General features: G+C 52.4%; 2 protein-coding genes across 7 annotated transcripts in view; one reads left to right on the top strand and one right to left on the bottom strand.

Annotated features, from left to right (window-relative positions):
- Positions 1 to 10,810, top strand: part of STAT3 (signal transducer and activator of transcription 3) — a 68,805-nt gene extending 57,995 nt beyond the window's left edge. For 3 of the 6 annotated variants that reach the window (XM_029927475.1, XM_029927472.1, XM_029927473.1), the window contains exons 15-24: positions 999 to 1,082; positions 1,898 to 1,996; positions 2,096 to 2,231; positions 3,275 to 3,327; positions 3,556 to 3,650; positions 3,767 to 3,906; positions 4,269 to 4,481; positions 7,412 to 7,454; positions 7,734 to 7,846; positions 8,719 to 10,810. In XM_029927475.1, coding sequence (XP_029783335.1) covers positions 999 to 1,082; positions 1,898 to 1,996; positions 2,096 to 2,231; positions 3,275 to 3,327; positions 3,556 to 3,650; positions 3,767 to 3,906; positions 4,269 to 4,481; positions 7,412 to 7,454; positions 7,734 to 7,846; positions 8,719 to 8,774 — 1,032 coding nt within the window. In that variant the 3' untranslated portion in view covers positions 8,775 to 10,810. The remainder of the gene's footprint in view (positions 1 to 998; positions 1,083 to 1,897; positions 1,997 to 2,095; positions 2,232 to 3,274; positions 3,328 to 3,555; positions 3,651 to 3,766; positions 3,907 to 4,268; positions 4,482 to 7,411; positions 7,455 to 7,733; positions 7,847 to 8,718) is intronic. The other 3 variants (XM_029927477.1, XM_029927471.1, XM_029927476.1) reach the window with 3 other exon arrangements.
- Positions 10,811 to 12,046: 1,236 nt separating this feature from the next.
- STAT5A (signal transducer and activator of transcription 5A) overlaps positions 12,047 to 20,581 on the bottom strand; it is an 18,467-nt gene continuing 9,932 nt past the window's right edge. The window contains exons 5-15 of the mRNA XM_029927048.1: positions 20,386 to 20,565; positions 18,470 to 18,557; positions 18,246 to 18,368; positions 17,790 to 17,882; positions 17,074 to 17,280; positions 16,392 to 16,486; positions 16,165 to 16,295; positions 15,530 to 15,685; positions 14,784 to 14,835; positions 14,333 to 14,440; positions 12,047 to 13,347 (exon numbers count right to left, since the gene is read on the bottom strand). Coding sequence (XP_029782908.1) covers positions 13,185 to 13,347; positions 14,333 to 14,440; positions 14,784 to 14,835; positions 15,530 to 15,685; positions 16,165 to 16,295; positions 16,392 to 16,486; positions 17,074 to 17,280; positions 17,790 to 17,882; positions 18,246 to 18,368; positions 18,470 to 18,557; positions 20,386 to 20,565 — 1,396 coding nt within the window. The 3' untranslated portion in view covers positions 12,047 to 13,184. The remainder of the gene's footprint in view (positions 13,348 to 14,332; positions 14,441 to 14,783; positions 14,836 to 15,529; positions 15,686 to 16,164; positions 16,296 to 16,391; positions 16,487 to 17,073; positions 17,281 to 17,789; positions 17,883 to 18,245; positions 18,369 to 18,469; positions 18,558 to 20,385; positions 20,566 to 20,581) is intronic.

Raw genomic sequence — 20,581 nt, 5'->3', positions numbered from 1 at the left:
CATGACCTGAGCCAAAATCAAGAGTCGGGACGCTTAACCAACTGAGCCACGCAGGTGCCCTGTGATATTTGCATTTTAAACTGAACACATATTATTTCTATAGTTAGGAGAAAGATGGTGTTTTAAAAATGAATTGGAATTGTGTTTCCCAGAATTCATTGAAAATAAGGTTGCCTTGTTGCTGGTGGCAGTATAAATTGTCACTTCAGAAGACAATTGGACATTATGAAAAATGAACGTACTCTATAAACCAGTAGTGCCACTCTCAGGATTTAGCAATAGAGACATTTTTGCACCTGTGCCCTGGGGACATCCACACAATGTCACAGCAGCCCAATCGTAAGCCCTAAGTATAAGCCAGATCCCGTCACTGCTAGAGTGGATAGAGGATTTGTGGTAGAGTCGTATGATGGAATACTCTAGAGCTGTGAAAATGGACAAGCAGCAGATTCATACAACCATGTGGATGTAAAAAACGAGTCACTAAAGAATATATACAGTATGATTTGTGTAAGGTTCACAGACATCTAAAATGGAACAACGCATACATTATTTAGAGATATGAATACATAGAGATATGAATAGAGGAAAGCTGAGAAGCGATAAACCCGAAGGACGAAATAGTGGTTACATCTTAGGGAGGAGGGCCGAGGGATGGGCATGGGGAAGGGCACCCTGAGAATCTCCGTGGTGATGGTCTTTCCGTTAAACGGGGTACTGGGTACAGGTATTCATTGTTTTGATTTTCCATGTGCCTTACCCATTTTGTAAATAACCTACTGGGTCTATAATATTATAATAAAACGAGTAAAAGATGAGGTTGAAGATCGTAGCACTGAAGAAGGCATGTGCTCAGTGTTGTGTCCCTGGCATATCCGTGGCCTCCCGGGGGGTCACCCTTCTTGGTGCAGTGAGGCTGTGGCATTCACTGTCCTCAGCTATGGCTGTTAGCATCCAAGGCCATTCCCTCTGAGGAAGAGACTGTCTTCTCATTGTAGGCATCCCTGATTGTCACCGAGGAGCTGCACCTGATCACCTTTGAGACTGAGGTGTATCACCAAGGCCTCAAGATTGACCTTGAGGTGAGTTTTGACACAGAGTTGGGGCAGGACCGCTTGCAGGGGTGATTTCAGGAGAAGAACTTCTAGGTGGGATTTTTTTCTACACAAGGCAGAGTGATGTATATGTTTTATATATTGTGTTCTTGCAATAAAGTAAGCTGGAGAAAAGATAATGTTGCTAAGAAAATCATACGAGAAAATACCTTTACAGGACTGTACTTTATTTCTCAAGAAAAATCATCCATGTATAAGTGGGCCCGTGCTGTCCAAACCCATGCTGTTCACGGGGTCACCTCTATACTCAGCTCTCAGCATGTGAAAGTACTGAAGTATTATTAATTTGTGTTTAGAAATTATAGTGGGCTCTATAAAGTTTGGGTGAAATAGTCTTTTTAGACAGTCAGTATTTATAGTCTACAGGAAATCATGGCCTTTGCATTCTCTTTTATCCACTTTATTCATCATTAAATTAAAGCTACACCTGAAAAGGCAAGAATCCTAGTCTTGCCTGCGGGGACCTGTGTGTTTCACGGGCAGGCACAGCTGCAGTTCTCGGACAGTGCCTTCCAGGTTTATAAATGGGGAACCTGTGGACTGTGAGTCCAGCTTTGAGCAAGTCCGATATTTAAAGCTCCCGAGGGTGCCCTGTGACCCACGTTTGGCACTGTCTCCACCCTGGGCGTTGAGCTGACTCAGCTGAGTTCCTCCCTATGGGTTGGCAGTAGGTGTGATTTAGGGCATGTGCTTCTGTTCGGAACCTGCGGGTATGGGCGGAGAGGTGTTTGAAGCCGTGAGGGCCCTCTGCCTCCCCAGCTCACTCCCCACTCTCTCCACAGACCCACTCCTTGCCAGTCGTGGTGATCTCCAACATCTGTCAGATGCCAAATGCCTGGGCATCTATCCTGTGGTATAACATGCTGACCAACAACCCCAAGGTAAGCGCCTGTCCTTTGGAAGCCATTGTTGTGGTCCTCGCGTAGGTCCCCAGGCAGCACCGTCTCCATGTCAATGGGCAAATGTGTCGTTTTCAACAGAACGTGAACTTTTTCACCAAGCCCCCGATTGGAACCTGGGATCAAGTGGCCGAGGTGCTGAGCTGGCAGTTCTCCTCCACCACAAAGCGGGGGCTGAGCATCGAGCAGTTGACGACGCTGGCGGAGAAGCTCTTAGGTCAGCATTTCACCCCCCTTTCCCTGGTGCCCTCCTCAGAGAAGGAATCTGGCCTGTGGGGCTACTCATTCAGAAAAATTTACTGAGCAAGACCCTGTCCTGGGGCCAGCAGACACGAGCCCCCGCAGTCGGGGCCGGGGTGGGGGGGTGGCGTAGAGGGGCCCAGGCAGCCCGCCTCCGGGTGATCATGTCTGAGCTGGGAGGCAGATTTCTTTTCTCTTGGTGGCTGGACCCCTCACCCTTCCAGAGCAGTACTTTGGCTAGCCTTAGGAAACATTTAAAAAGCTTTTTTAAAAAATTATTTTAATGTTTATTTAATTTTGAGAGACAGAGAGAGACAGAGCACAAGCGGGGAACGGGCAGAGAGAGAGGGAGACACAGAATCCAAAGTCAGGCTCCAGGCTCTAAGCTTTCAGCACAGAGTCTGACATGGGGCTCAAACTCACAAACCATGAGATCATGACCTGAGCCGAAGTGGGAAGCCTAACCGAATGAGCCACCCAGGTGCCCCAGGAAACTGTTTTGTTTTGTATTTTTTAAAGTGCCTATTAGAAAGCAGAGGCAAAAGCTTGACATCCGTGTCCATTTCTTCAATAAACTGTAGGCTTGTTTTTATTTTTCCCTCCTGGAAAAAAAATTTAGTGGACTATTTTACGTGCCACCTGGACTGTAAGTAGCTTTACCCTGTGCTGCCATCAAACGTGACCCTCTACCACTGTCAGCTTATTCCTGTGTGCTGCTGGTCCCCAGTCCACCACATGAGGCTAGGAGAGCAGGGGGCACAGGGGGCGGGGGGCACACTCCATACATCATCCAACACCTCTCCTAGGCTAACAACTCAGGTGATCACATGGTGGGGTTTTGTACGTGTGTGTATGTGTGTGTGCACACATACATGCACATAGGAGTGGGAACCTTCAAATGCATGAAAACTGATGGTGTTTTGGCCCACTGTGGGACAGGTGTGCATGAATGTGTGTTAAGAAAGAAAATCCTTGATTCAAAGCTGAAAATTACACTGCTTTCTTCCCTTTTTCTTCCAGGACCTGGTGTGAACTACTCAGGGTGTCAGATTACGTGGGCTAAATTTTGCAAAGTATGCCATCTTGTCAAATCCTTGTGGCTGCCCAGTGGGAAGGGGAGGGAATGCTCACCTGTGAGTTTTTGGGGACAGCACTGGGCCTGAAGGCCGCACACTCCTGGTCTCGCAGTCAGTAGGCCCTGCCTGAGGGTAGACGGGTTTGGAGACTTTGGTGGCACCAAGCCCCTAGGAAGGGAAAGGCTGGGATAATAGGCGTGTCTTTCTCATTATTCTTTTCTTTAGGAAAACATGGCTGGCAAAGGCTTCTCCTTCTGGGTCTGGCTAGACAATATCATTGATCTGGTGAAAAAATACATACTGGCTCTTTGGAATGAAGGGTAGGTTGAAGCTCTTGTGTCCGACAGAGTGCACACGTGTAAGAAGTCACTGCTCCCAGCAGGCCAGGGGCGGGCACCCTGTCAGCCCAGATCTTGTTGGTCTTCTTTGTCTCCAGGTACATAATGGGTTTTATCAGTAAGGAGCGGGAGCGGGCCATCTTGAGCACCAAGCCCCCAGGCACCTTCCTGCTAAGATTCAGTGAAAGCAGCAAAGAAGGAGGTGTCACCTTCACTTGGGTGGAGAAGGACATCAGCGGTAAGTTGGCCTCTTCCCCACCCCACCGGTGGCAGTTGCTGCTTCCGCTGTGGCCGCTACTAGTTTCAAGTACCTATTGCCCCCTAGTGGTCAAAGACGGCTTTGCACTCCCCTGCCTTGGACTTGTAAAAACACACTTTCAGTGACTTCTTTTCTCCACATTCTTTCAGCTGGAGGATTATTTGACAGTTTTGTTTTGCTTGCTTCATGAGCTAATATTTGCCTAGCAATTTCTAATTTAAATCTCATTCTTCATCGCCTTTATAATTTACCCTGTTAATCTATCTCATGCAAGTAGTTATTCGACCATACTTCTCTAAGATTACCTGGCCATTATCTTCCCTTCCAATATCCCATGACAGGCAAGACCCAGATCCAGTCAGTGGAACCTTATACCAAGCAGCAGCTGAACAACATGTCGTTTGCTGAAATCATCATGGGCTATAAGATCATGGATGCTACCAATATCCTGGTGTCTCCACTGGTCTATCTCTACCCCGACATTCCTAAGGAGGAGGCATTTGGAAAGTACTGTCGACCAGAAAGCCAGGAACATCCCGAAGCTGACCCAGGTAGTTGTTGATTTTCCGCGTCGGGCATTTAATTCTGGGAAAAAGTGGGAAATTGCAGGATTCTCAGAAGATAGGCAGGTCAATGCCCAAAGAGCCTGGTGACCTTTATTCCATTTACGGGAAATAAGTGTGTAGTTGGTGCTTTCTGGTTGTGGCTGATAGGGTTGGAGAGAGGAGGGGAGTCAAAGTCACTTGTCTCTGTCTCACAGAGAACCCAGTAGGCTAAAGGGGGAAATGGACACACACACACGCATCAGACATCTAAAATACTGCTGAGAGCGAGCGAAGACAGAATTCTTTAGTAACAGGATGCCCCAGCAGCACAGTGCTTCTTACACGGGAAGGTTTACGACTCAGATTCGAGTCTAACATGTTTCCTTTACCCCGTCGTCGCTGAACAATGTGAGCAGTGTGGAGCAGGATGGAGAAAGGCTTTCTGGAGGAAATGAGTGTTAGCAGCCCTGGAATGTGGTTTACGAGCAGAGCAGAGGCGGGGGCCTGGGGATTGAAGAGGAGCCCATCACCGGCGGGGAAGGCGAGGAATTGGGATCGAGAACGGGCAGCTGTTGAAATAAGCGGTTGTCTAAGGTGCAGGAGCACAGGTGTCTGTGTGTTCATACAGCAAATGTTTCACAGTAAGCTTGTAACTGTCAGCGCAGAGGAGCAGCCCCTCTGGTCGGTGCCTTTGGCACTTGGTGATTTGCCCCTCTGGGTTCTTCTCCGTCCAGATCCTGATGGGAAGTCTATGATTTGCCACTCCTTGTTTTTATATAACTTCTGTTAACTGGAGAGCCAGCAGGGGGCTCTTTGAAGTGATCCTTTGAAGGTAGCTTCCACCCTACTTGCTACTGGAAATACTGTCTTTGTGCAAAGAGCTCACACGCACATACCCACCTGTTCACACATACCCACCTGTTCGGAGAGATCGCTCGCAAGGAATTTCTTGGTTGGGGAAGACTGGGACTTGGAAGAAGAGATTTGAGTTACTTTAACAATTGACTTTCCTCTTTCCTTTGTTCTGGTGTTGGGTCTTATTCATACGGTAGAGGAGCTAACTCTTACTTCCTGTCTGCTACTTATCTCTCTTTCCAGCTGTGCTTCAGTTGGGAGATCTGTTTATCAGCCCTGACACTCTACTCTTTGTTCCTTCTGCTGAGGACATTTAGGTCCAAGTGCTGGTCCCTTTGGCTCATTTTGCTTTCAAGATCCAAGTTCCCAATCTGAGGCTGTGTGTCCTCTGTTATCATCTTCCCATCCCGTGTGACCCGGAAGCAAGGTCCTTTCCTGCCTGGAGTCACCAATGTTTTCTCAGGGGCAAGACCCCCCCCCAGTGTGAGAGAGGAACTAAAGACTTGAGTGCTTTGCCAGCCTCCCAGGGAGGCGGGTGTAAACAGTGGGCACTGAGGGGCTTGGGGTGGTGGGACCGAGGGACTGGGTGGGCAGAGTGCCAGTGGAGCCCCTGCATGAAAGCGGGAGTCCTCAGGGAGACGGATCTGTGCCCATGTCCTCTCATTTTCCATCGTGGAAGTATTTTTGTCCCCAGGGATAAATCATCTTCCTGGGACCCTTCCTTCCTCCTTACTTCTCCACGGAGACCCCACACAGTATTTCCCGATGGCTTGAGGGAGAGAGTCCCCTTTTAGAAATGATAACCCCCTGACCTTACAAATTGGGTGAAGTGCATTTACAACCTTGTACACAGCCAGAGCTCAGCTCTTGGTCCTGGTTTTTCTTTGCTTCTTCTCTTGCTGACTCTGAGGCTGAAGCTAGTTTTCCCAGCTACTTTGATCCCTGGGGCACGAAGTCCTTTTCTGTCTGAGATGTCAGATCCCCTCAGGTGCCACAGTGGATTTGTAAGACACCAGGAGGTGTCTGGGTAGCATTTTTGGATTCTGCACTGCATGAATCGATTGCTTGGCCGAAAATAATCTTGGATGGCTGCCTTCGATGACCCCCCTGACAATGCCTTTTCTCACTGTCACCATACTCTTGATCTCTTGGTCTCTCTATGCATCTCCGAGTTTTCCATTGTGCTTCTCTGGCCCAGCCACCCCGCCCCATGCCTCCCGAGTGATTTGTTCACCTAACTCCCCCAGATGTCCTACCAGTATCTCCAAGGCTCCTGGACCTCTTGGTGTAAACATTTAGCACCTAAAATTCATTCCAATCTCCGCATTTCTAACTATGGAACAAGAATTACAAATGACAGAGACAGATGCCTCCCTCTTAGTGTAGAAAGGGCTTTGCTGCAGGCCTCTGTGCTGCCAAAGACATACCGAGACCCCGGCCTCCTGCCCTCCAGCCCAGAGTTGATGGTGCTGCAATACCAGACAGCCTCCGTTTATAAAGCAGTGCGTTTTGTGCGATGTAATTACCCAACTGGGGAGTTACTCATAGATTCTCCTAAAAACATGGCAGAGGCAGATCAGTGCCACAGGAACGGGAGGTGTGACCCTGGGCTTTGGAACTGCATTAGTGATCTCCATATTCTCTTAAAGACTTGGTGACTTTGGCATCTGAGCAGGAGTGGGGTGCTGGAGCCCAGACTGTGCAGGCTCTGTTCCTGCATGCAGACAAGATACCCAAGAGAGTTGACCAGGCCAGAAAATGGTCCTCAGACCACACAGGCAGTTAATGTTCACGTCATCTAGGGAAAGAATGAACACACAAGGCTGGCACTGGTCTAGACTCAGGGGGGACAAGGGTGTGCTAAAAAGTCTCTGCAGCTCCGGAGAGCGTAGTGGCAAGAATTGAACTACCAAATAGTATGAAGTGGTGGAGGGGGCAGCCCTGAGGGGAGACGGAAGTTCAAAGCCATCTCTGCTCAAGGATGGAGTGAGGTGCAAGGCAGCCCTGAGGAGGCAGCCAGCTTCTGCCTGCCCTCTGCCCACAGTAGGGTCACCATTGGTAAGCTCCAGTTTTCTTCTTCCCAGGTGCCGCCCCGTACCTGAAGACGAAGTTTATCTGTGTGACACCGTAAGTGGCTTCCCTTCTAAATTTGGCCTTCATTTCTGGTGTCCTCAGTTATCCCGGGAGGAGGACACTGGGTGAGAGCTGAGAGGGGCTGGACCGCCCTGGGCTACGCGTAGTACTCAGAGTGACCCTGTGTGTTTAAAAAGCTTGAGCTTTTATTTTTCTGTTGGAGACCAGAGTTTGATGGCTTGTGTGTGTGTGTTTTGTTCTTTTTTTTTTTTTCCTCCATTGTGTCTTGTCAACCCGGCCCTTTCCCCTCCTGCTGCTCCCCATTTCCTACAGAACGACCTGCAGCAATACCATTGACCTGCCGATGTCCCCCCGCACTTTAGATTCATTGATGCAGTTTGGAAATAATGGTGAAGGTGCTGAACCCTCAGCAGGAGGGCAGTTTGGTGAGTATTTGGTTGACAGACCTTGTCCTTAGGAGGGAAGTCTGGCCCCTCTGTGTGACGGTCCCACGCACAGAGCCCAGAGCTGGCCACGCAGACCAGCAGAAAGAGGTTCTAGAGCCATGCTCACCCTTAGGAACCAAATGTGCACCATGCACGTAAGCGCGACTATTTAAATAACCCCATTAAAAACAGTGAAAAGGGGGCGCCTGGGTGCCTCAGTCGGTTAAGCACCCAGCTTCGGCTCAGGTCATGATCTCACGATTCATGGGTTCGAGCCCTGCATCGGGCTCTGTGCTGACAGCCAGCTCAGAGCCTGGAGGCTGCTTCAGATTCTGTATCTCCCTTTCTCTCTGACCCTCCCCTGCTCACACTGTCTCTCTCTGTCTCTCAAAAATAAATAAAAAACATTAAAAAAAATTAAAAACAGTGAAAAGAAACAAGGGAGGTTAATGTTAATAATATATTTTCTGTAACCCAATAAATCCAAAATGCTAGCATTTTAATGCATAAGAAAAAGGTGATGGGATTTTTTTTTTTGTCCTAAGTCTTTGAAACGAGCTAGGTGTTTGCAGCTACTGCCCACCTCGGTTGGGACTAGCCACGTTTTGAGGCCCAGTAGCCACCTACGTTTCCAGCCTTAGATCTTCTTTACATGTGGACGGTTGGGGATGAGTAAAGGGAGGAAGAGGACTGAGTCCTTGCAGAAGGAAGACTTGGTAGGGGGAGAGCAATAAATCTGGATGATCTGACCCTGTCTTGGCCGTAGGGACAGTGGTGGCTGAGGATCTATCCTTTGAAGGGCTCGGGGTGTGTGCCCTGCCAGCTGTTGGGGCCCAGGCAACTGAACTGGCTCTCCCACTCTGTCCCCTCAGAGTCCCTCACGTTCGACATGGAGTTGACCTCGGAGTGCGCTACCTCCCCAATGTGAGGAGCGGCGGGCTGAGGCTGCAGACAGAGATGATGGAGGCACCTCCCTGCGTTGCACCAACCCTTAAAGAGCCAACCCCCAGATCATCTGCAACTCCTCTAACTTTGTGCTTCCAGATTTTGTTTTGTTTTTTGTTTATTGTTTTTTGTTTTTTAATCTCCTACCCCTGCTACCTTGAGCAACCTGGGCACTTTTCACAATAGAGAAATGAGTGAATGTGGGTGACGGGCTTTGACCTAAATGCAAATAAGAACGTGTTCTCTCTGAGACCGTGATCAGGGGATGCGGAAGAGGTGGCAAGAGGTAGAAAAAGGAAATGTTCTTGTCTTTTCTTGCTCCCCCGCCCTCCTTTCTGGCAGCTTGCGTTGTTAGGCAGGCGCGTCCCGATGCCTGCACAGCCCTCCGCCCGCTCCTGCAAGCGTTGGCCACAGGCCCCTTCTCGCTGCGTCCGCTGGCATTGCACTTTTAACCTTGCTACCATCCAAATAGAAGATAGGACTTTCACAGCCCCTAGGTTTCTTTTTAAATTAAAAAAAAAAAATTCAAGGGCAAAAAAACACTTTTATCGGCATAGCCTTTTCTGTATTTAAGAAAACTGTCAGTTACCTTCTTGGTGCTTTAGGCATTCAGCTTTCTTCAGGCTGATAATTTATAGAAATCCAGAAACAGGCTTCAGATCCAGCTCTTAAAAGACATCTGAAGCTGTGGCTTGGCCTTTGGTTTTGAAATAGGAAGGTTGAAAGCCTAAACATTCTAGACTTTTTTTAATAAACAAAGTTTTTCTTTTCCCCTTTAATGTGTCGGCCTTTTAGTAGGTAAGGCTGCACAGAGGAGTGCTTATAACCTGTCCCCATCTGCCTGGACTTGTGATCCTGTTCCAAAGCCTGGATTGTTCCTCTGGGTGCCTTATAAGGGATGGGATGATCCTTCCTCCCTGTCCACCTGACCTCCGCCCCGCCTTAGGTATGGCTCCTTCCGGTGTCTAAAGGCCCCTTTGTCCTGTTTGCTTTAGGAATCCTGGAATAAGAAGGCGAGAGTTAGAGATCGAACATGACTCAGACTCTGGGGCCCCAGCCAAGGGTCTAGTTGAGCTCAGGGAATACGGTTCTTATCCCGGTTTCTTGGTGGTTTCCTGAGGCACCTGTAATCACTTCACCTGGTTAACCCAGGGGCAAAAGCTTACTGATAAACTCGAAGTCTGTCCCACATGTGAGGGAGAGTGCACCTCGGCCTCCCCCTCAGTGCTGGTGACCATCTCCTCCTCGTGGAGGCTCCACAATGAGGGAGAACAGCTCCCATTTACCGTGCATTTCAAAACCCTCCATGGTCTCTGATATTCGGTCCACGCCCCAGTCCAGAGCCCCGACTCTCTTCGATGGTCCCAGACCACCTTATCTCAGCTGGTCGGAGTTTCTGTGGAGTGCTGTTTGTCTTACCTGCACTCACCAGTTCCAGAATTAAGGGGATGAGAACCTTCTCTCCAAGACAAACAGGTTGTGTCCTGCCGTCCTGCCTAGAAACGAGTTGGGAAGTGATACAGAGCTCTCCCTTCTCCAGCAGCACTCTTCAGTTTATAATAAGCTTAACTCAGAAACTGAGGGAAGATGGAGATCAGAGGGACCTGGGGCAAGGATCCAGGCTTCTCTGGAGCAGATACTGTAAAGTTCACGGCTTTGAGGTAGCATGTATATCTGGTTTTAACTCTGTAGCAAAAGTTCCGAGAGGAGCCGAGTTGTGTTCTGGCCCCTCCCTAAAAGAATGGAGCCCTCCAGGACCTGCCTGCTTTCTCTCTCCACTGTCCCTCCCCCCACCTGTCCCCCGCCCATCCAAGGGGTTCCCACCAACCGCTCACCCTGCGGGCAACAGCAGTTCATAGGCCGCTGTCCTGGTCACTGCATCAAATTCCAATGTATACTTCATAATGTAAAAATTTATATTATTGTGGATTTTTGGTTTGTTTTTGTTCTGTTTTGGTTTTTTTGTATATTGCTGTATCTACTTCAACTTCCAGAAATAAAAGTTATATAGGAACTGTCTGAGGACGTGGCAGCTATGCCTCTGGCTGCCGGCGATTCCCCGCCCCCCCTCAGTTCTGCGGGTGGGCTTCCCCCCACCCACCCCTGCCCCCAGGCCTCTCACCTTAGCGCCCCCCCCCCATGGTAGCTAGCAGCTACCAGGGAACGGGTAACCTGAGGAACCAGGCTTGTACTCTTTCTGCACAAAGGTACCCAAGGAGGCCTCCCTGCTCCCTCTCCCCGCCCCCACTTCGGCCTTTGCAAGCTGCACCGACCTGTCTGGGGTCAGATAAGCTACCTAAGGGGGCTTGGGGTGTAGATACTCCCACCCCACCCAAGGCCTCCCTCCCCTCCACAGTTGCTCCATTATCACTTTCTCTTCAGTTCTCAGTGGGGAACGACACGTAAACACTTAACTGGCTGCCGCGGCCCCGCAGCCGGTGGTGATAATTCACAGACACCAGCGCGCCCACTAGGCTGCCTCCCCACCCCCTCCCCCGGTGCCGAGTGCCCTCGCAGACGGCGGCGCCTCGGCTGCGTGAGATACCAGCCGCCTCCCCCTGCAGAGATGGAACGGGAGATTAGCGGCCGCCTTCCCTGCCTCTCCACCCCCGCCAGCCCCGCGCCGGGCCCCTACGCCTCGAGGCGGGTGCACACCCCCCTTCCCTCGCTTTGAGCACCGAAGAAACCTCGCGAGCAGATCCTGGCTCCCCAGTCCGCTCCCCAGAGGGCCCCGTGACCTCCCCTGGACAGGCAGCAGGTCGGCGCCAGGGGGTCCAAATTGGGAGACAGTCCTCCTCGCCGGGCTTCCCTCCCTCCTTCCCAGTTGCGGCTTGGCCGGTTGGAAAACACTGGTGGCTGCAGGATGGTGCCACCTGCTGGTGTCCGGGAAGAGGCCGGGGGAGGAGGGACCACAGGGAGGCTTTCTGCTGCTCCTGGCACCGGCCTGGCCCTCAGCCAGCAGCAGGATTGCTTGAAGCAGCAGCTGATAAGGCGAGATCCCCCCACCCCCCCAACTCTTGCCCCACCTCTCCCCAAGGCCTCAAGCCCTGGTTTTGCCTCCCAAGAAGCACAGACAGCATTCCAGGGGGTGGGGGGCACCCTTTACACACAAAGGGGAGCAGAGTTTTGTAGCTTCAGACAGGGGGTACAGCATCAGCCACATGGGAGGGAAGGAACAAAAGGACTCCTGGCTCCTGGGACCACCCCCCTCTCGCTCACCACCCAGGGCTACCCGCCAGGAGCCACGCCAGCAAATTTATGAAAAAAATACTTTACTCAAAAACATTGTTTACACAAATGTGTGGCCTATGTACAAAGTACACAAGAATCCCTCTTCTCGTCCCCACCTTCCTTCAGAGATGTTTCAACCTGGGACTCCTGACCTTCCACCACACGCTGCCCCAGAGGGAGGAGCATGTGAGGTTGGGAGCAAGCCGACCTCAGCGCTCTGCAACTGGGATGAGGCCTGTTCCAGGCAGAGGGGAAGGAGATCAGCTTTTACCCCTCACTCCAGGTCCTCCCCAACCAGCAGCGCGTGGCTGGTCTGCGGCTGTCTCTCACTGCAGGTTTTTTCCAGGAGGGGAGGGGATCACCCCGCAGAGTCCCCAGGTGTCCTAGACCCGTCCCTGCCCCTCTCCCAGCTCTCCTGCGAGCAAGGCTGCAGAGAGTCAGGGACAGAAGGCTGGGGCTGGTGGATGGAAGGGGAAGAGCAGTTGAAAAGAGATAGCAGGGCCGGGCAACAGCACCAGAGATGTGAAGCTCAAGTCCTCTGGCTGGACGCCAGGAGGCTAAGAACCACATACTCAGAGCAGCTCTGAAAAACCCGACCCAAAGGACCCATCTGCGCCGTGTGAGGCCCATGGTCTAGATAAGCGCTCCATTCACAAAAAGTCTCAAGTCCATATCATTACATAAAGTATAAAATAGTACTCAAAATGGAACCCAGCCTCCAGAAGGAAAGAATCAACAGAACAACACGCTTGCATGAGAACAGAGGCACGTACAGAAATGCATATGCGCACATCTGGGAGGCAAAGCTGTGTCCGTGCCCCTGGAATAATTTCATTCAAATAGCTGCTAGGCAGAAAAGGCCCCAACGGGGACTAGGTTTGCCTGCATTGTGCAGAGGAAGCAGAGCCCCTTCTAGACAGACCCAGCGGGCCCTTGGGATGCCTTGATCTGAAGAGAAAGGTGGGGGCTGCCGCCGCGACCACATACCCGGGAGGGCCAACTCGAGGCAGGCACACCTCGTGCGCACGTGTGCACACACCCGCGCATGTGAACACGTGCTGTAGGCAGAGGCATCAATATGCACAGCAATACTAACATCACAATCAATATGAACCCTTCACACTGAACATTGCTTCCAAGGAGAAGTAGGGGACTCAAACATTCACGAGAGCGAGCCTCTGGCGGAAGTGAAAAGACCAGCAGGCGGGGAGAGGCGGGGGTCCAGACCGTCCATCGGGCGGCGTAACAGTTCCTCCACGTGCCTGGCTACATCCATGGTCTCATCCAGGTCAAATTCTCCATCCTGGTCAAGGACAGGGTCAGGGCTAGGAGAGAGAGAGTGGGGGGTCAGAGGGAACTGGCATGCCTCACAGCCCCTGCCCCGCTCCCCGCGCGGACCACAGCCTCATGAGAAGAGGACCCAGCCCCAAGTTGAAAATGTCAGTCACTGGTTCACGAGGAGACACTCAAGTGCTAGTCTCAACTGTCGTTGCCTTATTGAATGGGCTCAGAGAGTTCATCTCCCCTGTCCCTGTCCCTCTCCTCTGCACAAGGCAGTTGGGTCAGTGAGTTCTGTCCATCACGATGTCATTCCCTTCAGTCATGGACTGCCTACTGTGGCCTTTTAACCACGTTACCACCATTCTTAGCCACCTGTAAGATGGCTATTTATTCCACTTTACGAAGGGGAAAACTGAGGCTCGACCATATTAGGAAACTTGCTGAGAGCCACCTGGCTGGCAAACGGAGTCAGGTTTGGAACTGCGGTCTTTGTGACTCTCAAGCCTGTGTTCATCATCCCACTGTAGTGTGTGTCTCCCAGGTACCCAGCTCATCCAGCTGAGGCCACCACAGCCCAGAAGAGAATTAATTCCTCCACCTTGGGAACTCCGGAGAGAAGCAATCGATACCCTGTTAACGTTAAACTCCTAAGAACAACCAACCCGTCTGTAGCCACCCTTACAACAGCCTCACCTGAGCTAAATGCTTTATCTCAATCCTGCCCCCAATCCCATGTGAAAGGTATTCTTGTCCCCATTTTACAGATGAGGAAACTGAGCATCTGGGAGGCTCAATAATTTTCCCAAGGTCACCCAGCTTGTCAACACCAGAGTGAGGACCTGCTATATGTAGCTTATGCTTTTCAGCAGGTGATCTCCCTCCCTGCACCTGGACATATGCCGGCACCTGGCCTGGGTGGTCTCAGACCTACAGGAGCTCTGGGTCCCTTTGTCCACCAGCCCCCCAGGGACCCAGCTTGAGGCCAGGGACCCAGACCCTCCCTGAGGAGCCCCAGAGAGCACAACCTACTTCTGTGGGTACATGTTGTAATGAGCCTGGGGGCACACGGCTGGGGAGGGGGCCTGGTCCATGTAGGTGGCGCTGGCCCCGGCAGAGTCTGCAGACGCATTCACAAACCTGCAGGAGGAACGGGAGGACCCTCAGTGGCCTCAGGGCAGCAGCTGACCAGGGAGGGCTGGGGGGGGCATTTTTACATCTCTTTGGGGTGTGGGAGGACAAAGCGCCCGCTGGGCCTGGGGGTCTGGCTGGAGGAACAGGGTCCTGGGTCCTGGTCCCATTGAGACTAAGCTCAATCCCCTCTCTGGGGCTGAGCCAGGTTTCAGGGGGTCAGGGGGTCCTGGGTTCCACCCGGCCTGTGAATGGGAGGGGCAGTGGTGAGGGGGGAGGTGGGGACCGGGGTGGGGGGGAAGGGGGGAGAAAGGAGGCAGCAGGAGACCAGGGCCGGACCCTGGACACTTACTCAGGGACCACTTGCTTGATCTGTGGCTTCACATATCCGTCCACCGCTTTAGCTGCCGGGGCGGGGGCAGGGGGTGGTAGTGATGAGAACCAAAGTGTCTGGGAGCTCCCAGGAAGGGGAATCTACCCCACACAGTCGGTCTCCCCACCACACCACTGTGAGGCCTCAGCGGGGACGAGATTTCCCATAGACTCCCATAAACACCTGCTGATGGACCCAGCCTGACGGCCACCCAGACCTCTGGCTTCAATCTCATCCCTTCTCTTGCTTCCTTTTCTGGTCCTTTGCTTTCTCTCTTCCCGCCTCACCCGTCTAGGAAACTGAATCAACACCAAGTGGCAAACTCAACAATGGATTGGGGACAGGTTGAAGGAGAAAAACCTGTCCATTTTGCTTCTTACACTCCACTTGGGGGTAGGTCTGAGGGTGGGGAGCCGTGAGAGCAGCTGATTAAGACGGGAGGTGTACACTCTCTGTGGGTATGATTATCCCCACCCCTTCGAGGGCGCAGACATGAGAACCCACCCAGCTGGGGAAGAAGCCGGGTCAGAGGCCTTGTTTGCCCTCTTGGTTGTGAGCCCTGATATCCTCTCCGCATGCTCTGCACCAAGCTGCAGACCAAGCCCCCCAGGGGTGGGGGTGAGGAATGGCCCTTGGCTTCTTCTGAGGAGTCACGGCCGCCTAAACCCCCAAAAATTCTGTCCATGGGCAGAGGAAGGGCTTGGGAGTATCAGGGCAGGACGCACCGAGCACAGGGGTGTAGTACTTGGAGAAGACCTCATCCTTGGGCCGGTCGGGAAATACATAGATGAGATAGCTCAGGTCCCCCAGCCGGTCCGCCAGGGACCGGATGGAGAAGTCCCGCGTGGTGAATGGCTTCAGGTTCCAAAGGTTGCGGTCAGCTGTGAACAGGACAAGCCCGTTCCCACCACTCACCGCCCTCAAGAGGAGGGTCAGGGCGATGGGGTTTGAGATCTGGCTTCAAGGACATTTGGTCCTTTACTAACTGCTCTGCACCCCTCCCCCTTGTCGTGTGCTCCTGGGCATAGGGCGCACAAGTGACCACGGGAACATTCTACCCAGCAAACCAAGCAATTCGATGCCGGCAAGGCTAGGGTAGGGCAGAGAAGGGAGAACTCAGAACTGCCCAAGAAGTTTCCTGACAACTCCGGAGGCTATGGGGCCAGTGGTCTTGGGTTCTCCGCAATGGAAAACAGTAGAAAGGGAATGTATTCCTGAGCAACTCTCTTCTACTTTAAGCTCAGTTTTGATCTTTCCCCTGGGGAATCCTCTTAGGATGCAGGCCTGGTGGAGAATAGGGAGTAAGGAAATGGTAGTCAGGGTTCCTGGGGCTGGAGTGGGGGCAAAGTTGGGCACTTACGAGAGTCAAACTTCCAGGCAATGGTGATGCCCCCGATTTCGGAGTCGCTAAAGCGTAATAAAAAGGTTCCATCGGGCTTGTTGATGAGCAGGTCGTGGGCCTGTTGCTTATTCACAAAACCTAGGATGGCCCTAGGAATACGGAGCACACAGTGTCACTCCCGGGCCAGCAGTCCCTGTCCCGAGCCCATGAGCTCCCAAGCCCCGAGCCGCTCCACCACTTCTCACCCGTCGTTCCAATGAGGCTTGTGATGCTTCTTCAGCACCTCCATGACCCCATCGAACCACTGCCAGAAGGTGTAGTTCCAGCCCGGCAAGTTCTCCTGAGAGCCCCCCGGAAACCCCAAGTCAGGGTTTGTGGTCCCCGTCGTCACAGGTGGCCCAGGAAACCATCAGTGCCCTCTTGTCCTCATAAATACCCTCTCCCAATTCCACACCCTACCTGCCCAGCACTCCAGGGGTCCATAAATGCACACGGCCCCCAACCTAGGGGCCCCTTGATGGGCCTAGGGACAAGAGAGTAAACTTGCCTCTTGCCTCTCAGACAAAGGGGTTGTGGGTAGGAGGTGCCTCGAATCATCCAAGCTGGGCAAGACCTCCAAAGTCATTTCTGCCAAAAGGTTTAGGTGGGGAAACCGAGGCACAGAGAAAGGAAGAGCCCAGCCACTTAGTTAACAAATATGGGACAGGGACTCAAAGGTCCTGACTCCCAGCCCCTGGCTCCTTCCATTATCCTGCTCTGGCTCTCAGAGCTGAGTGCATTTTTCTTGCTGCCCCCCAGCTCCCTTCCTTGGGGTACTAGCCCTCATATCTCCCGACTGTAGGAGAAGGCAGTTGGGGGTGAAGGGTGGGTGATGGCCGAAGCCAATACCCTGTCTGTGAGGCGGGGAAAGACTGGCCAGTCCCTCACCCTGTTGAACTGGGACCAGGACACGGACATGCCATTATAGTCTTCGAGGTGGCTGCTGCTGTTGTTGAACAGCTTCTGAGCCAGGAACACGAGGTTCTCCTTGGTCAGGCCCCGGTTGCTCTGCACTTCGGCCTTGAATTTCATGTTGAGCGCCTCACACAGCTGCGGCCACAGCACTTTGTCGGGCACGGCAAATGGCACCCTGCCCTGAGAGGCAGAGAAGAAAAGGCAGACTGAAGGAGTAGGAAATATTTGCGCGCACGTGCGCGCACACACACACACACACACACACACACACACACACACACAGATACCAAGAGATGGAAGAAGGGACTGAAAAAGATTGAGAAAAGGAGACACAAACACAAACAAAAGAAAGACAGAGGGGTTGGACATGCAGGGATAGAGACGCAGACCAGGCCTCTGGGTCAGAGATCACGGACCCAAAACACAAGCCGAAGGAAGATCAGAGACCAGAGCCCAAAGGCTGAGCAAGCTCAAAGACCTAGGAGATCCCAGGCCCGGGCCCTGGGAGCCCATATGGAGCCAAGAACAATGCCATGGGCGGTGGGCTCACACCAGCTGCCCATCACCGCACCTCAGCTCTAGTGTGACCCTGGGGTTGGCAGGGGACCACCCAGCAGGGCCCCCAGTGGTTGGGGCCGACCCAGGGAGACTCCTAGGGCCCGGAGGGTGGTGGTCCCACGAATACTCACCGGCTCGGCAAAGGCGTTGTCCCACAGCACGGTGGCGGTAGCATTGTGGTCCTGGCTGCCGTGAACGATGACAACCACGGGAAGGGACAGAGTCTATGCAGTCAAAGGAATGAACGTAGAAGGCACATGACCATCACCTTCCCCTCCCGAAGGCAAGACTCCCAGCCCTCATTCCTCACCCACAATCCCTCTCCCAAGCCCTCCCAACAAAACCAAAGCAAAAACAAACACATTTCTCCTTGATCCTAAATTCTGTGGCTGGTGCCAGATTATAACCTAGCAAGCAGGCACGTGCCAAGTGAAAGCAGGCTTTCTGACAGCCTCACGGGCTTTAAACGGGTCCGTGACCATGTGAGGATTCAGAGCTCTCTGGCTTTCCTAAACCAGCCAGCAGGCCTCAGGAAGGTCTTCACCTTTCCGGGTGACCCTCGAGGGTTGGGAGAAGCAGGGCCTCACCTTTACTTGGAACACAAGCTCATTGCTGCCAACACTGAACTGAGACTCAAACAGGACCGTGAACTTCTCCTCCGTCACGGACTCTGCACCCCTCCGGTCAGCGCGCTTAATTCTCTTTAGTGACTGCAGGACGGGAGGTCAGAGGGGGACAAGGAGAAAGCAACTGGGTATGAGGACTAAGCCCCAGGCAGAGCTTCCCTCCAGGGGTCATGCCTGGTGCTCACCATGTTCCGGAAATGCGCGCTGAGGGTGCCGGTGGCCTGGTGGTACTCCATCACACAGCAGTTGTTCAAGATCTCTCCGCTGCACTCGCTGTGAAGGACAGGGGGGCCCCATCGCCACATGGGCCCCAGGCCAGGAGCACGACTCTGTGCGCTCCCTAAGCCAGGTGTTCTGCCCAAAGGCCCGCCAGCAGCCCCTGCCCAGCCCCTAAGAGTGTTCCTCGGCACATCTCAGGCTTACTTTCTCATTAACCTGAGAGTACAGCAAAGCCTTCAAAGTCTACCCAAAGTCTGGGTCTCTATCTCTATTTTTAGGTTCTGACTTCCTTCAGCATTGAGATTGATGTGGGGCCCTTCAGGGCCCCCTGACAGCTTCTAGTGCACTTAAAATAAAAACCTTGGGGCGCCTGGGTGATTCAGTCGGTTAAGCATCCAACTCTTGGTTTCAGCTCAGGTCATGATCCCACGGTTTATGAGATCAAGCCCCAAGTCAGGCTCCGCGCTGACACAGCAGAGCCTGTGTAGGTAGGATTCTCTCTCTCTCTCTCTCTCTCTCTCTCTCTCCCTCTCTCTCTCTGCCCCTCCCCAACTTGTGTGCTCTCTCTCTTTCAAAATAAATAAATAAACATTAAAAAACAAAACACAAGAGGGGAGCCTCAGTGGCTTAATCGGATAAGCATCAGAATTGGGCTCAGGTCATGATCCCAGGGTTGGTGAGTTAAGCCCCACATCAGGTGAGCCCTGCTTCTTTCTCTCCCTGTCTCTCTCCTTCTCTATCTGCCGTTTGCTCACTTGCTCCCTCTCTCTCTAAAAGCAAACAAACAAAACAAAAAACAAAAACATGACCACAGCCCACAAGGTCATGGTCAAACCCTGCCCAGCTCCCTGGCCTCACTGGGGTCCTCTACCCTCACTCAGGAAAATCTAGCGATGCTGCCTTGCCTGTTTGCTGAACATGCAAACTTGCTGTTACCTCAAGACTTCTGCACCTGCTCTTCCTGTCGCCCACATACTCTTGACCTTCTGGTTTAGGTCTCAACTCAAACATCTCAGAAAGGCCTCCTTGACCACCCAGGTGGTAATGTAACATCTATCCAGACACTATGATATCACTCTGTTTTCATTACCTTTCAAATACCTATCTATGTTTGTGACACTGTCGTAGTTCTAAAAGCATATAACTATCTCCCTCCCCAGCCAAACCGTAAGTTCAAAAAGAGTGAGAACGTCTTTCCTTTCTTTATCACCCCATTCCCAGATCACATGAGAGATACTCAGTGCACGGGACCAGGTCTCCCACTTGACTCACTGATTCCCTCATTCATTCATTCGTTTGTTCATTCCCTGAATCCTTTGTGGGGAGTCTGCCCTCATCCCTGGATCCCAGGTTCTCTGGCCGTGCCTGCCTGCTCTATGCTCTCCTGCCAGGCAGGGCCCATGTTCTCTGTGTCTGAAAGTTCTTCTCCTCTCTCTCCACACACTCTCCCTAGGCACCCTCACTGATCCTGTGTGCCTCACTGATCCCGAGGCTATCATTTTGCCCCGTGCCTACCACGACTCACTTCCACAGTGCCCTACATCTCCCCTGTCCAACACAGTACATAGCTCATGACTGATGCCTGCTCTGCTGGGTGGGGTGAGCGCAGAGCCAAGCTCTGCATGGATTGCAGCTGCGTCCTAGTGATTAGCAAATGGACTTGAACAACCCAACAGTGCAATCCATGTTGACCTACTATGTGTCAAGAGGAATAAAGTATACACAGGACAGAAAGGAATAACTAGAGACAGACACACTGGTCCATGGCTGCATTGAGGGAGGCCGAGCTGTCCCCAATGCCCAGGACCCTAACTGTAGAACAGATATGAAATCCCAGTCCAGAACTTAGGGAGGTAACGGCAGGAAAGGGGTTCACACATACTTGCGGGTGTTCTCGTTCTTGAGCAGCGACTTGGCCTGCTGCTCACTGATGATGGTGGCCTTCACCTGGGGAGGGTTCATGTGCACGTTCAGCTTCCCCCCCACCAGCAGGCGCACCGTTGCTGCAAACTTGGTCTGGGTCTTCAGGACCTGAGGGGGCTGCTTCTCAATGATGAATGTGCTGCAAGGACACAAGA

The sequence above is a fragment of the Suricata suricatta genome, chromosome 17 (assembly GCF_006229205.1).
Source record: "Suricata suricatta isolate VVHF042 chromosome 17, meerkat_22Aug2017_6uvM2_HiC, whole genome shotgun sequence".
Classification (NCBI taxonomy): Eukaryota; Metazoa; Chordata; class Mammalia; order Carnivora; family Herpestidae; genus Suricata; species Suricata suricatta.
This window is presented reverse-complemented; position numbering and strand designations above follow the sequence as displayed.